Source organism: Lacerta agilis, chromosome 5 (genome assembly GCF_009819535.1).
Source record: "Lacerta agilis isolate rLacAgi1 chromosome 5, rLacAgi1.pri, whole genome shotgun sequence".
In the NCBI taxonomy this organism is placed as follows: domain Eukaryota; kingdom Metazoa; phylum Chordata; class Lepidosauria; order Squamata; family Lacertidae; genus Lacerta; species Lacerta agilis.
Genome location: NC_046316.1, coordinates 27,137,152 through 27,152,995, shown reverse-complemented (window position 1 = coordinate 27,152,995; position 15,844 = coordinate 27,137,152). Strand labels below are relative to the sequence as shown.

General features: G+C 42.0%; 1 protein-coding gene across 1 annotated transcript in view; it reads left to right on the top strand.

The window, feature by feature from the left end:
* CDH23 (cadherin related 23) overlaps positions 1-15,844 on the top strand; it is a 364,543-nt gene that overhangs the window by 118,941 nt on the left and 229,758 nt on the right. Inside the window, 3 exon segments of the mRNA XM_033149078.1 lie at positions 1,425-1,619; positions 2,672-2,800; positions 14,920-14,998. Of these exon segments, the coding sequence (XP_033004969.1) occupies positions 1,425-1,619; positions 2,672-2,800; positions 14,920-14,998 (403 nt within the window).

Genomic DNA, 15,844 nt, shown 5'->3' with positions numbered 1-15,844 from the left:
TAATAGCAGATAACTGTAAAGCATCAATGCATCAGAATAGAATAGATAAAAAACCCTAACAGACCAGTAACGCAGCAAAAAAGAAAACATACAGGGGGGGGGGATTAAGACCAGCTGCTCAACAAACAGAATAATAAAACAACACCCAGTCAATGCATATTTAAGCTGAGTTCAGTTAAGACCCAAAGCCTTTGGTTTTAGCCTGGTGCCTGAAGGTTGTTCTGCAGCTTTGTGGGCCTCCATGGGTCTTCTGGGTTTTTCACAAAGCTGGTGCTACCAGCAAGAGGACCCTGCAGCCCTTCAGTGGAGGCGTATAAAGCAGTACCTCGGATGCTGAACTTGTTTCATCAACTCATGTGACACTCACTCCTGTGCTGGCATCCATTTCCCCACCCCTCTCCAGCACACAGGCATGCACAACAAGCTACTGCCATTACCTGCCTACAAGTAAAGTGTGCCAACAAGGATGACAACTGCATGGCTGCCCTGCTTGCCGTTTTGAGAAAAGCAGCAAAGCCCCAACCCGGGCAATGAGGGAAGAGAGCCATTCTGGTTGATGTTGACATAGTTTTGCCTATTCAAGAGGTCCCAGAATGGTCTGTGTTTATGTTACATATTTGTTTTATACTGGATATCCCATTCTCCAAAGACATCAGAGCAATGCACTTATGCAGCTTATGGAGGGCAAGCCTACTTAACTTCAGCAGCAGAACAGAATCATGGACCTTTGGACATTTACCAGATATAATAAGGTTGCGCTCCTTACAAATTCTTACCTTTTCTTTTCTAATGTTTAGGGTTTTCTTGAACCGAAGATTCTTGCCAAAACATCCTACATTTGCATTATCTTTCCTTATGCACTGAAGAATGGTTTTGTTCTTTTATGCTAGAATGCTAACCTGTGCATAGCAAAGTTCCACAGATTATACAGTTTGTGTTTTTCTTTTTATGTCTGTGAGCATAAGAGAAGTTCAGTGGTGTAGTGGAGCAGGACTGAAGCACAGCAAACACAATGATACCATCTCCCGAGTAACTATTTGCCAATCTTCTGCATGCCAAATAAATGACATTTTCTCAGAGAGAAACCCGTCAAATAAGCTAAGCAGAAGAAGAGGCCAATTACATTAGAGTACATGGGTAAGGGTTAAAATTCCATTAGCATGTTATAGTCTTAGAAAGGGTATATAGCTTTGTGGGTGTGGCTATGGAGATAGCCAGGCAGAATAACTGGCACTCTGGAATTTCCTTCAATGGTGTAGTGAAAAAAACCCATAGTTATATGGCAGTTATATTACATACAGACACTGCAGAAATATAATGGCTAATTTTTGTTTTCTCCTTTTAATGAAAAATGTGGTTCTAGAGAGGCTTAGCACGCGTAATTTTTTTTAATGTTAATTTTTGTTAACTGTTGTTCTTTCTAGAACACACCAGTGGGAACTCCGATTTTCATAGTGAATGCCACAGATCCAGACCAGGGAGCAGGTGGAAGTGTGCTGTATTCTTTCCAGCCTCCGTCCAACTTCTTTGCCATTGACAGTGGGCGTGGCATTGTGTCAGTCATCCGGGCCCTGGATTACGAAGTCACGCAGGCCTACCAACTTCAGGTCAACGCTACAGTGAGTAGGAGGCTTCCTGCTTCTTTTGTTCTAGACAAATCTTAAAGCATCTGCAGCAAGGAGAATAGATCTTCCATTCACACCACCATTATCTAATGGGATGGATGTAGGCCAACAAATTGAAGCTGAATCCTGAAAAGACAGAGGTGTTATGTGTCCCAAGTTCTCAGGTTTGAGAGGCGGGGCTGCAGGTTGCACTCTCCCTGGAAGGAGCAAGTTCGCAGCTTGGGGTGCTCCTGGATTTAACCCTCTCACTGGAGTCTTAGGCCACTGCCGTGGCTATGAGTGATTTTTCCCAACTCCAGCACTTTTGAACAGAAATGTCTTGGCCACTGCAGTCCATGCTCTAGTAACTCCCAGACTAGATTATTGCAGTGCACTCCACATATGGCTATTGTTGAAGATGACTTGCAAACTTCAGTTGGCCCAGAATTGCAGCAGTTGGATTACTAGCTGGAGTTCTGTTTAGATTTCGCTTAAACCCCATTTTTAAAACTGCAGCACTGATTGCCAGTTCTCATGTACATGTATAAAGCCCTGAATGACTCAGGTCCCAAATACCTGAAATACCACTTCCTTACCTACAGACCCCTTCTGGTGTTAAGATTGGCAGAAGGGCCCTCTTGGTTGTTCTACCACCATCAGAAGCTCAGGGGCAGGAAAAGGTCTTCTCTGTGGCAGCCCTTAAATTGTGGAACTCCCTCCCCACTGAAATGTGTCTGGCGTCTTCATAATATCACCTCCAGCAAATGCTGAAGATGCATGTCTGTGGCCTGTCTTTTGACACCATATAGACCCACTTTATTTTTGAGATTGTAAGTTGTTTTAAATGAATTTTAACATTGTGTTTTAATTGTTGTAACCTGCCCTGGGGCCATAGAGTGAAGGGTGGGTAAAAATCACAATCATAATAAATATGGCAGCTTTTAGGTTCACTTCTACAGCTAGATCTTTGCTGTAGGAGACAGCAATGAAAAGATGTTAAAGGGAAATGGTTTTCATTGTTTTCTATTTAATTCTCTTTCCATATTTCCCCTCTGTTCATTTTTAAGGACCAAGATAAAACCAAACCACTTTCTACTTTGGCCAATCTAGCGATCACCATCACAGATGTGCAAGATATGGACCCAATCTTCATCAACCTGCCATACAGTACAAACATCTATGAGAACTCTCCTCCGGTAAGAGATTTAGATCGGCATCTTGTTAAGTATTAAGAGAGCTATTGAGAACATTTCCCACATAATCCCAATTGAATCTTCTTTTGTCTACAGTTTTGTTGTATTAAGAAGTGGAAGTGGGAACTGGAACAGAGAGGAGAGGAAGCAGATATCAGAACAAGGCAAACTAGGTGCTATACTTTCAAAGATGGGAGGGGACATCTTTTGTTTTGTTTTTTTACGTCTGATTTGAACATAGATTTGTAGGGTGCTGGAATACAGTACAGGACTACAAAATACAGGAGAGAGAGTGATTTCTCCATTCTGGGTGGGACTCTGTTAGGGAGAAACCATTGCGAGACAAGTGGCTCAGTTGCTGATATGTGCAAAGTAATTATTTTTGTTAGTATTCACTTCTGAATAATGCAGAAACATTTGTTCACTATCCAAACATGTACCAACTCAGAACTGTGAAAGCTAGAAGAAGGTACCGCAGCCACTGATGTTGTAAATATAAGCGATTCCGGACCTCTTACAGAAAATTATTAGTTTCCTTCCTTAATAAAGGGTGTGTTAAATATTTGACCAATAAAGCACTTGATCTTAACTTAAAAGGCTGATAAGTAGCTGGAGAAGAGGGAAGTCACTGATTAATACAGATGGTTGTGGGAACTGCACACACATCATTCCAGATTTTATATTAAAGCTTTCCTTCACATGTGAGACAATATGAGGAGGCAGAAAAAAATCCTGCCTAGTACATTAATAACAAGAAGGAAAGAAGAATGATATGGTATTACAGAAATGGAAATCCCCACTAGCATCTAAGATTATGTACTGGATCACCTTCACTGCATGACCTTGTGCCTGTAGAAGGAATATCTCTCAAATTAAATGACAATATAGCAGTGTCTGGAACTAAATGGTCCTTTTCTATTGACACCTTCGGTAACATACATAACAATTAATGTCAAGTAGCAGACTTTTTTTATACAGGACATTGTAGTGGGGGAGGGGAGCCCTGGAGAGGATTTGTGTCTAACGTGAAATACAAATATTTCTCAAGAACACAGTCTTCAAGTTTGTTTATAAGACACCTTGATTTGTCTTTCCCCCTTTCTAATTTGATCCAAATAGCAGTCTAAAGCAGGGAAAGCGAACTCCCATCAACTGCAGCCAGAGTCAGGGGTCAGGGGAGTTATACTCCAAGCAGGAACCCCACTAGGGCTTCTTGTGCCCTAGGCGAACCACCTTCTGGCGCCCCCCCGCCAAAGTCTGCTGTAGCGGGAGGTGGGGGTGGTGGAGAGGCAAGCAGCAGTTTCTCCGCTGTAGCGGTGAAGCTGCTGCTCGCCCGTCCCGCCACCCACCCCGCAAGCACCCGGCCGCCCGTGGGGACGTGGGGAGGCCTCCGGCGGGGCCGCGCGACTCCCCGCGCTCGCTGCGCTCAAAGACAGGGCTGGGCGGTCGGCTCACAGCCCACCTGGGAGCAGCATGGGCGGCAGCGGCTGTGCCACCGGCACGCAAGCGCCCGCCCACCCATGGGGGCAGGTTGGGGAGGGGGCGTCTGGTATGCCGGCAGGCTCGCGGGGGCGCCCCTGGGGGGGCCGGCGCCCTGGCGCACCACGCCACCAGCCCCAATGGACGCGACGGGCTGGCTAGCCTGTCCCGCCCAAGCCTGGCCAGCGCCCCCTCCATTTTGGCGCCCTGGGCAATTGCCTAGTTCGCCTAAATGGACGCGCCGGCCCTTACTCCAACGACTTCAAGTGGGGGTCACTTTGGCTAGCCCTAGTCTAAAGGAATTAATGTGAGAATAAGAATTCTGACCCAGTGCATTGCCTTATTTCTTCTTAGGGTATACTGAGTTTATACTGTCTGATTTCCACATCATGTTCTCTGTTGTCATTTGGAGTCTGTTAAACAGGTAAATGTTCAGAGAAGGTCCTCTGTGTGACTGATGGATCGAGGATGTACAATGACATGTATTTTTTCTCTAGGGAACTGTTTGGGAAGTCAATAGAGAGAGCACAGAGGAACATGAAATTGCTTGTGCATGCTGACATTTGCCTCTGTTGTTCTCAGCCTGACCAAAAAAAAAAAAAAAAAAAACCTCTCGCCAAAACAACAGCATTGAATTATTATTCTTATCTATCTTCACTCTCAGTATTCTTTGAATGCTTTCATAACTCCAAGGGATTTGCTTGTATCTCCGGCCAATACTTTCTGCAACCTAATTGGCTGAGTGCTTCTGAGAATAGTGGACAGATGTAAAACATATCCAGAAACACTAATGAATAATTTTCACTCAAATTATGAGGCTTTATTGGTTCCTTTATCTAGAAATAATCAGTGGGAGGGTGCTTTCTTTTTTTAAAGCAGCAATGAAATAGCTTGCTGAGAATTTTTATCTGAACCGCTTTTCACGTTGTAGTCTCAATACATACTACATGAGCATAAGTATTTTAAGCTTACGAGTGCAATAGAAATGTCTTAATATCACTGATGTGCTATTTTTATCCTGACCTACTACATTACGTGTGTTGTATAGAGAACTTGCCATGGTGAAGTGCATACAGTATACGTATACAGTATACCAACATTGAATGATGCATATTGTCATAAATGGATTTTCCTAGTATGCTTGAGCAGAGCCACACTCCTGACTCCAGCATCACCACAGTTTACCTGGGTGGTACCGAGGCAGGGAGGTAGTGAATCAGGGAAGGGCCATTGGTTGGTGGGAGAGCATCTGCTTTGCTTTCAGAAGGTCCCATGTCCAATCTCTGGCATCTTCAGGTGGGACTGGGAGAGATACCTGCCTGAAAACCTGGGGAGGTGCTGCCAATCAGTGTAGACACTACTGAGCTACATGGACCAATGGTCTGATAGAAGGCAGCTTGTTAAGTACAGTAGCACCTCGGCTTACATTACCCTTGGGTAACGTAAACTTCAGGTTGCAAAAGCGGCAAACCCGCAAGTGTTTTGCCGCATGCGCAGAAGCGGTTGCAAAAACCTTGGGATCCGGCCGGACCTCCAGAACAGATCCCGTTCGCAACCAGAGGTACCACTCCAGCTGGTGTATTCACATGGCCCCAATCTTGCCACCACCACCATGCCTACTGCTGCTGGTGGTGTAAGCAGGGTGGCTCCATGGCTCTTCCCTGCCACATTGGTTGCCACTGGGTTTCTGATGCTAAAATCTGAAGGTCTGTGTGCCTTTTTCTGCTCCTGTTGCACATGCCGGCCTCTCATACATGAAAGGTGCTCCTTCTTATGCTGATTTAATAGGCTGAACAAAGGTCAGGAAAGGACTTCAGCGATTGTTCTTGGTCTGTCTACTTACATTTCTCTCTCTGTTTATCAGTGGTGCGCAGCGTGCCTGATTTTTTTCTATCTCTTTATCAAGCAGGAGTGCCTAATCTAAAACTTTATACATTACCTAATAAAATCCTCCTTTTTGGGATTATTGCATCAAATTTTAATTTCCTCACTCGAGTAACAGCATGTCACCCAGCCTGTCACTGAAGAGCCGACAGAAGGAAAAGAACTGGATAAACTGCAGCAAATTACTGCAAGCAGATTCCTATCAGCCCTTTGACTGGAATTAAGGAGTGCGAAATAGGATTTCTTGCCTCTGGAATCTGCTGTGGCGGCTTTCTTCAGCACCCTCCTCTTCCCCACCCCACCCCCCAGCTCCTCCTCCTGCGATACGGGGTTCCAGTTTGCCTTTTAAGTCCTTAATCCTATAATAGAAGAAAGGAAGGAAGGAATGGTATAGTTTCATTTTTATAGAACAAGAATATTGTGGTGTAACACAAAAACACTTTTCATGTGCCCTTGGTGACCCCTCCCCCCCCCTAAACATGATATAACAGACAGGAAAGTGGGGAGAGACATTGCAAGCTATTTATCTGCATGTGCCTTCTTTCTTAAAATGTGAGATATTCTGGAGGCTATACAACTCCGATTCTGCTTGTGTAAACATACACAGTGTCCAAGCAAATAAATGGGATATTGATTGATTGATTGATTGATTGATTAACAGAATTTATATATTGCTTGGTTGTAAGGAAGCCCCTTGAGCAGTTTATAAAAGTATAAAAGAAAACATTAAAGTTACTATTTTTTTAAAATGTTAAAAACAGTTATTTAAAAATATTAAAAGGAAAGTTAAAACAGTAGCTAAAAACTAATGAAGTGCATGTAACTTCTGTACATCTGGGTAGACTTGCCTAAACAAAATGTTTTGAACAGGTGACTGGAAGTGTACAGCGAAGGTGCCTGCCCAATGCCGATAGGCAGCAGTGTAGGTGCTGCTACAAAAAAAGATCGATTCCTTACAAGTGTGGAATGAGTTATTATGTGGCACCTGTAACAGTTCCCATTCTGCAGATTGAGGCAGTTGAGTGATTCTTTTTAGGGTAAGGCAACCCCGCAAGAAAACTGGTCACAAGCTGTTAAGGTGCTTTAGAGTGGTAACACCTTCATAGTAACACCTTAAACCAGCATTGCCCTGTTAGTCGTACCATTATCCTTGGTGACAGCAGCACAACTCTGCATTGTAGCATAGGAGTGTTGACAATCGATGGACAGCATCAGTTCAATTAGGAAGGCACTGGTTTCCTTTTACAACTCGGTGGTTCCTGTTTCAATGAAAAACCAACCAGTTAAGCAATTGTTCATTTGCAAAATTTTGAGTCCACAACAGAAAGCGCCCTCCGTTTGCTGTCCTGGGACTTTAATCTGCAAGGGGGAAAGCTGGGGGCCTGGTTCATATATACAGTGGTACTTCGGGTTACAGACGCTTCAGGTTACAGACTCCGCTAACCCAGAAATAGTACCTCAGGTTAAGAACTTTGCTTCAGGATGAGAACAGAAATCGCGCGGCGGTGGCACGGCGGCAGTGGGAGGCCCCATTAGCTAAAGTGGTACCTCAGGTAAGAACAGTTTCAGGTTAAGAACGGAGCTCCGGATCGAATTAAGTTCTTAACCCGAGGTACCACTGCACACCCTTATAGATTTTGTGATCACAGTGGGTGCTGTGTTTTAATTCTGGCCTAGCAGATGCCCCTATAACAAATAGATAACATCTTCCTACAGGTCCTCATTTAAGAAAAAACATTGTGTTAAAGAAACAGAGTTGATTTGTGCTGTCCCTGCCCCAGAGGCTCAGTGTGTCTCGGTTAATTCCTCCTTATAATATTTTAGTCTACCTGTGAGTGTTTTATTAGAAGCTCAAAATTTTATTAAAGGGGATCTAGAATACATCCTCTCCCTTTCCATGGAAAAGGAAGATGGTGAAGTGTGTGTGTGTATTCTTTTTTAAAGCAGATGTGTATTATTTTAGCAGAAGAGTTTGGTATCTTTCCCTTTCCCTTTCATTTGTGCCTTGTGAGGGAAGGGTTTTCCTGTGTTCCTGTTCAAAACTATTCTTATCTGCATCACTTCTGCTTAGCCGCTTGCTCTGCTGAGCAGCAGGTAAGCGTCTGATGATGATATACAGAATATCCTCAGAAAAATAGTTGTAACAACCGGGGTTCCCTTTTGTTTTCAAAAGCAAACCTGAATACAGATAAGACCCCAAGAAACCAAGTTGCTTCATATTAAGATGAAGTCCTGATGGACATTGTGCGTGTTGCCTACCAATCTACTTTTCACACTTCCAGGTGTCCAGGTGTAAATGAGAACTGGTGCATTTTCTCTGCTACGGTATGCATGAACTTATTATTCCCTCTTTGGGAGCATAAATAAGACCCCAGACCTGCATCCCCTTATTTAGAAGGAAGCCCCTTTGAACTCAATGGGATTTACTTCTGAGGAGTCATGCACAGGATTACACTGTTCCTTGATATATGAGTATGTGTATCCCCCTGTGTTGATGACCTTGGATTCAAAACACAAAGGTCGTTCAGAGAGGAAAGCCCTTCCTCCTTTACAATGGCACCAAGAGTGCTAAGCTATTTCTGCCTGTGATCATAACACATGGAGACCACAAAAGGTTTGGCTTGTTAGGGTAAAGCTGCCCCATAAATATTTACAAACCATTTGCTATTCCTGCGCCATCACTAAACCCACCCTGCTCAGCAGCTGCCTTCCTTTTGAAATGTGTCGCACGGTTTGTGACACTTACCATTCTAAACTACGCTCTCTCTTTTGACAAGTGATGAGTGAACTGTCCAGCGCTTTTGGAATGTAGGAGCACTTCGGTTTACAAATGAGATACCAGAACTTAATGCCTCTCCCGTGGGAATTACAAATTAAAGGGTAGCACGTTGGGGATGGGATCACTAAATCTTGTTTTATGCAGAATTATTTCTTTTCCTGCATATTAGTTTCTTCAGTGCCATTTTCAAATCTTTATGTAGACTCCCTTTCAAATTCTTTCTAGCTGGTTGGAAATTCGGGATCATTGCAAGATGTCTTTAAGCCCAAATCGCTCCCCATTGAAATCAGTCGTAGATTATATAGAACTGGGAGTGGGTAGAAGCATTAAACTATTGAAAGCAAGAAGGTTCTTCAGGTGTAATGATGGTGGTATTCAAAGATGAATGAGGGTATAATTCATCCCCATGGCTTGAATATCTCCAAACAAGATATTTGACAATATCATAAAGATAACCACAACTTAAGAGAATTAACTCATTTTGGGGGAAAAGCCCTTATATTCAAAGACTAGAGACCATTTGCTATAAAAATATATTATTTGCTTTTCATGGTAAATGGAATCCGTTCATTAGTTATTGTAGAAGGAACTTACTGCCCCCACCAACAAAATTTGGATTTTCAATATTTTGAGATATAAGAGTGCTCATATGATAACGGATAGGTAATGAAAATAGTTAATTATAGTTAGTATAATTTGATTACTATAATCTGTTCATAGGATAACATGTGATCTTGATTGTGTGAATCTTCTAAGGGTTTTCTTTTAAAAAAATTTTTTTAAAGAAGATATGGACCATTTAATCAAAATTTAAAAATATCTAAGCAATATACATAAGATGGTGTAAAATATTTATCAAAAATAGATCAAAGTTTGAAAGCAAGTATACATAATCAAATAATGATAAATATAGGAAAAATCAAACGTTCGCTCCTATAAATTATTGGTTACTTAAAAAAACAGGATACAGTGTACACATTGAAATCCATTCATGTGCAAACACATTCCATTCCCATCAAACATAGAGAGCTGTGTCTTAACTGGCAGATTGCTTGGCTTCCAGGAAGAGAGTAATTGACAGCAGGACTCTGCAGCCAGCCAAGCCCCACCCCCCAGCCCCACCCCGCTTCCCTGCTACTCAGGTGTTGCCTACCAGTTTTCTGAGCAGCAGAGGGAAGATCATGAAGAGGAGAAGTCACCCAAGGGGAGGTCAACTCAGCAGCAGGAAAACCAAGACTGTAGAAGGGAAGGCATTTGGAAACATGGTGCTGGGGCGCTGGAAGAGGCTAACTGAAGTCCTACATGCTAGAAGTTCCCTACTCTTGCTATAAGGAAATGCAACTGCATGAATCTATCCTAAGTCATGAGTACCATGTTCACTTTTCATTTAGCAAAGTATACCCCTGATCATGTCAGAGGTCTTGTGCTTTCTCAGGTCTTTCATCTTACATGACATGTAGCAGCTGCTACTATTCAGGGTACATTTATAAGAATCTGTCATGAAACCAGTACATTAAAATGAAGTAATCTTACGATGAGTATCTCGCATCAAAAGTAAGCACGAGAATTGAGTAACTGTGATCTTTTGGAACATTTGCTGTTTGCTCTCTCTCTCTCTCTCTCTCTCTATAAATATATATATATATACTTAGTTCACGACAGTGTTCTGAAGGCTATTGTGGCTAAATAGAGCAGTTAGCTGTAGGGGGGCTATCCAGAACTGAGTGCTGTATATGACGGCACCAAACATTTTTCTTTAAAAAATTGTTGTTTTTCAGTCGTTCAGTCGTGTCCGACTCTTCGTGACCCCATGGACGAGAGCACGCCAGGCACGCCTATCCTTCACTGCCTCTCGCAGTTTGGCCAAACTCATGTTAGTAGCTTCGACAATACTGTCCAACCATCTCATCCTCTGTCGTCCCCTTCTCCTTGTGCCCTCCATCTTTCCCAACATCAGGGTCTTTTCTAGGGAGTCTTCTCTTCTCATGAGGTGGCCAAAGTACTGGAGCCTCAACTTCAGGATCTGTCCTTCTAGTGAGCACTCAGGGCTGATTTCTTTAAGAATGGATAGGTTTGGTCTTCTTGCAGTCCATGGGACTCTCAAGAGTCTCCTCCAGCACCATAATTCAAAAGCATCAATTCTTCGGCGATCAGCCTTCCTTATGGTCCAGCTCTCACTTCCGTACATTACTACTGGGAAAACCATAGCTTTAACTATATGGACCTTTGTCGGCAAGGTGATGTCTCTGCTTTTTAAGATGCTGTCTAGGTTTGTCATTGCTTTTCTCCCAAGAAGCAGGCGTCTTCTAATTTCGTGACTGCTGTCACCATCTGCAGTGATCATGGAACCCAAGAAAGTGAAATCTCTCACTGCCTCCATTTCTTCCCCTTCTATTTGCCAGGAGGTGATGGGACCAGTGGCCATGATCTTAGTTTTTTTGATGTTGAGCTTCAGACCATATTTTGCGCTCTCCTCTTTCACCCTCATTAAAAGGTTCTTTAATTTTTCCTCACTTTCTGCCATCAATTCCTCCTCACTTTCTGCCATCTTAAAAAATAGCTTTTAAAAACTGAGGAAGATGGTCGAAATGGTTTGTGTATGCAAATATGAGGAGCTGCCTTATACAGAAATAGTTGATGACTGGTCCAACTACTCAAGTATACTGTACTTGATTTGGCAATGGATGTCCAAGATCCTAGGAAAACAGTTTCTCAGGCTTGCTACCTGAGGTACTCTAGTTGGAGACTGCAGGAACTGAATGTAGGAATTCATGCATTTAAAGGAATCTACTCTGCTGTTGAGCTTCATTAAATTTTGACTAAACTAGCTTGCCAGACTAAGGAGTGATGGTAAATGTAAGTGACCTGTAGCCTCTTTAGCTGTATTTACTGGCTTGGAAAACATAATCGTTGTTGATGATTTAGATACTCTCCCTTCCGTTAGTAGCATGGCTGTAGCATGGTATTTTATTCAAAGGTCAGTTACCAAGGATTTATAGTTAATGTCTTCAGATTAATGTGAACACATTCGTAAAGTGTCTTTTGAAATGCCTGGAATACAGTCTATGGCTTCAAAGAACTTTCTGCACAACATTTTGAAAAATAGTTTTCTGTATCTATAGTATTGAAGGAGCCCAATATGAAACTGTAGGTTTTAATAACACTTACAAAATGGATTTGTTTTGTTGCTGCTAGTGTGTAACCGTCACCTCTCTGTTTGTGTTAGATTTATTCATGGGAATGCAAGGTTAAGGACTGTCAAAATAGATTTTTACATTGTCACATAGATTTTTTTAAAATACATTTTTAACACATTTATTTTTTCATATGCATGCCTGCATATGCATGTGTAAAATACAAAGTGTGTGTTATTGTGTGTGTGTGTTAGAGATGCTACTAATGTGCTGACCAAAATGTGGTTATTCTTCAGATCTTGCATATCTGCCTCAAAAAAATACCAAAACATACCAGTATGTAGAATTTCATTTTAAGGATAAAATACCTTTAGAAATGCATATTTTGTGAGAAAATGTGTTCGAAAATGCCTATGCTTGAATGTAGATTTTCTGCCTATAACTGAGATAACTGAGCTGTATCTTCCTCATTTGCCAGGAAAATTGTTAGACTTCAGGTGTATTTATATTTGTCTATTAGAAGTAGCTATTTCTGTCGATGGCACCAATTTACACAATGCCAAGATTAAAAATAATAATAACTGACTGTCTAAAAGTACTTATAAAGAAAAATGGGGCTAATAAGGTATTTGGATAAGAGATAGAAGTGAAGCAACTCTGTCTGACCTTCGGCCTTCAGCTGATGAATTACAATGTTGGTTTGCTGCTGCCAAGGCAGATGTGTGTTCTTGCTGTCTCATTAGACTGCAAATGCCACTGTTGGCATTTTTCTTTTCCTGAGGGCAAAATGGACACCTCTTTTCCCTGGGTCTCAATAAACAAAGGAAAGCAGAACAGCCTAAAGCCATAAAATATGTTCACACTACATTAATTATTATTATGTGTGTAAATATGGGCATTTGTTGAGTAACCATGACCTTAGGAGAAATTCATAGCTTTTATGCTGAAAGATGTAGAGGCTAAGGGGAAAAGAAGGCTCTAGTTCAGTAACTCTGATCTGTACATGGAGGGTGTTCTTGCCTACACATGCCACCATGTCACTACGGCCTTCCTTGTTCCCTTCCCCATTGTGGACAGTTTCCCTATTACACATCCAGAGCTGCCTTTTGATGCAGGTGGTTGGTTGAAGCTCCATAACTGTTACGAAACCCTGTATGAAGTTTCATTCTGATCCTAGCCACATGAATGAGGACTATCTTGAGTAGTATGCAACACACCATAGCTGAAGGCTTAAAATCAGGGGTTCTGGGTTGGAATCATAATTCTCCTTCTCTGTGCACCCTTTGATTGACCTTTTCACCCAGACTTTACCAACCTGGTACCAATCTGGGGGTGAAAACATACGGAAGGCACCAAGTTGTTCAAGGCAGCTCAAACCAATATCCTACTCCTTAGGAAGAAACTGAGACTGGCTGTTCAAAGTGAGGAATTTCAGATGTACTTGCAGTTAGCTTTTGTTGTCCATTTTATTGAAGGGGTGTAACTTCTCAGGGACGCGGGTGGCACTGTGGGTTAAACCACAGAGCCTAGGGCTTGTCGAACAGAAGGTCGGCGGTTTGAATCCCCACGACAGGGTGAGCTCCCGTTGCTTGGTCCCTGCTCCTGCCAACCTAGCAATTCGAAAGCACGTCAAAGCTCAAGTAGATAAATAGGTACCACTCCAGCGGGAAGGTAAACAGCATTTCTGTGCGCTGCTCTGGTTCGCCAGAAGCAGCTTAGTCATGCTGGCCACATGACCCGGAAGCTGTACGCCGGCTCCCTTGGCCAATAAAGCGAGATGAATGCCGCAACCCCAGAGTCGTCCGCAACTGGACCTAATGGTCAGGGGTCCCTTTACCTTTAACTTGTAACTTTTCAATGGAAACAGGTGGCAGCAGAAAAAAAGGATCAGGAAATCTTGGTTACTTACTTGACAGAGCTGCTTCATACAGAGAATTATGGTGAAAATAATTTTAGTTTGGGGAAGGGGGTACAGGAGTATCTCTCCCAGTTGTACATCATTGGCAATAGTACAAAATGATCACCGTGCAGAATTTGATGTGTGGAACTACAAGCTTAGACAGTTATTATTGAGCAACTCATCATGGGAAGCACATAGTAAAATAAACAACTCCTTTTCAGAAGCAGCAAAAAATGAGGTAGAGTCTATAAGTTGCGTGTGCATTTTAGATCTGTACCTGCCTCCCATGGCCTCTGTTTGAGATTTCTTTGTTTCAGCTCCCAGGAGTAAGTGACCCAAATCAGAAGCAAAGCTCTGTCACTAATAGCCACATTCACCTTGGTGACCTAACTTCAGCTCCAGCTCCTTGGATTCATGATAAGTGACAAAGGAGCATCCACTTACGTTTTAAAAAACAAAAGACACCATTCAATTCCTCTCATGCCTGCCCACAAGAACATGGATGCCCCATGGGTCATGTTCGGTTAGTGTCATTTTGAGGGTTGCAGGTCAAGACTGAGGTTTAGTACAACGGGTGTGTAGGAGTAGAAGACTTGGATATTAAAAGGCCACCATTAGCTGGGGGAGTTTGCTCTGGAAATCCAGCATGATGCTTTTCGTAGTCCTTGAGCACCTTGCAAATAGCTCGTGATTAAATTAAGTAAGATAAGCAATTTCAGCATCTACTGCTGACTTGCCCATGCTCTCTTTAGACAAGCTGGGCTTGCCATTGGATGCATTCATAAGGACTATTTAGCATGTTTGAAGTTAGGAATTATGAAACAAATTGCAAGGGTATGCAGTGGGGAACTGCCCTGCGAGAATGATAAATGATACGGAAATAAATTCAACAGTGCCTGCAAAGCTGGAATCCTCTTTTTTCCCCTCTTTCCTTTGTGGTCCACAGGGTACAACCGTGCGTATGATAACTGCAATCGACCAGGACAAGGGACGTCCCAGAGGTATTGGCTACACAATTGTGTCAGGTGAGTTCATAAGGAGTTCTTGTATGGCAAGCATGATTGCAAAGTTAGAGGAATTGGCCAGGTGACAAGCTTCCTGGCACTCAGTCCAAGCTATAAAGTGTTAGACTTTCACAGTAGAACATTAAAGACAATTCCTCTCTTCATAACATCTATTGATAAACCAAATCATTTTTGCATGCAACCTCTTCTACAATCCCATTTTAAAATGCTCCATGAGTCTATTCTTAAAAAACAAGTTTGCATATTTGTAGAACACAGAAGTCAATAAAAACAACAACATCCAAACAGATATTGACATATAATCAAACAGCAAAAGAACCCTAAAACTCACAGTAAAGTTCTGAGTTTGAAAATAAAGGATTATATTTACAAAAATTAATGTAAGGAGACCAATTACTGATAAAACAAATCCAATTTTTGCCTGTTTTCCACCATATTCTTTACTCTTACTGTGTGAATGAATTAACCATATGATATCAGTAATTGTGTCTGTATTATGTTTTGACAAACATAATGTTAGACTAGAGATCAATCTGTGAAGAAGTGGAATATTTTAATTTTTATCTGTGCCTGAACTGAGCTTCAGGAATTGGGATGTTGTTTTCAGATGTGTGTCTGTTATCCCTGGCTAGAACTGTTAAGCTGTTGTTTTGCTAGTAATGACTCTCAACATTTATGTTTTTGCAACTTTCTTTTCACTGTTCTGTAACAAGCAAAGGATATTCCAAAGTATCTGAACTGAATTTGGAAATCTCCTAGAACACACACAGGAACAATAAAATTGTGTCTGAAGACAAAATAGGGGATTGAAATAAATAAAATAAAATAAAGTATTAATCATGTTGT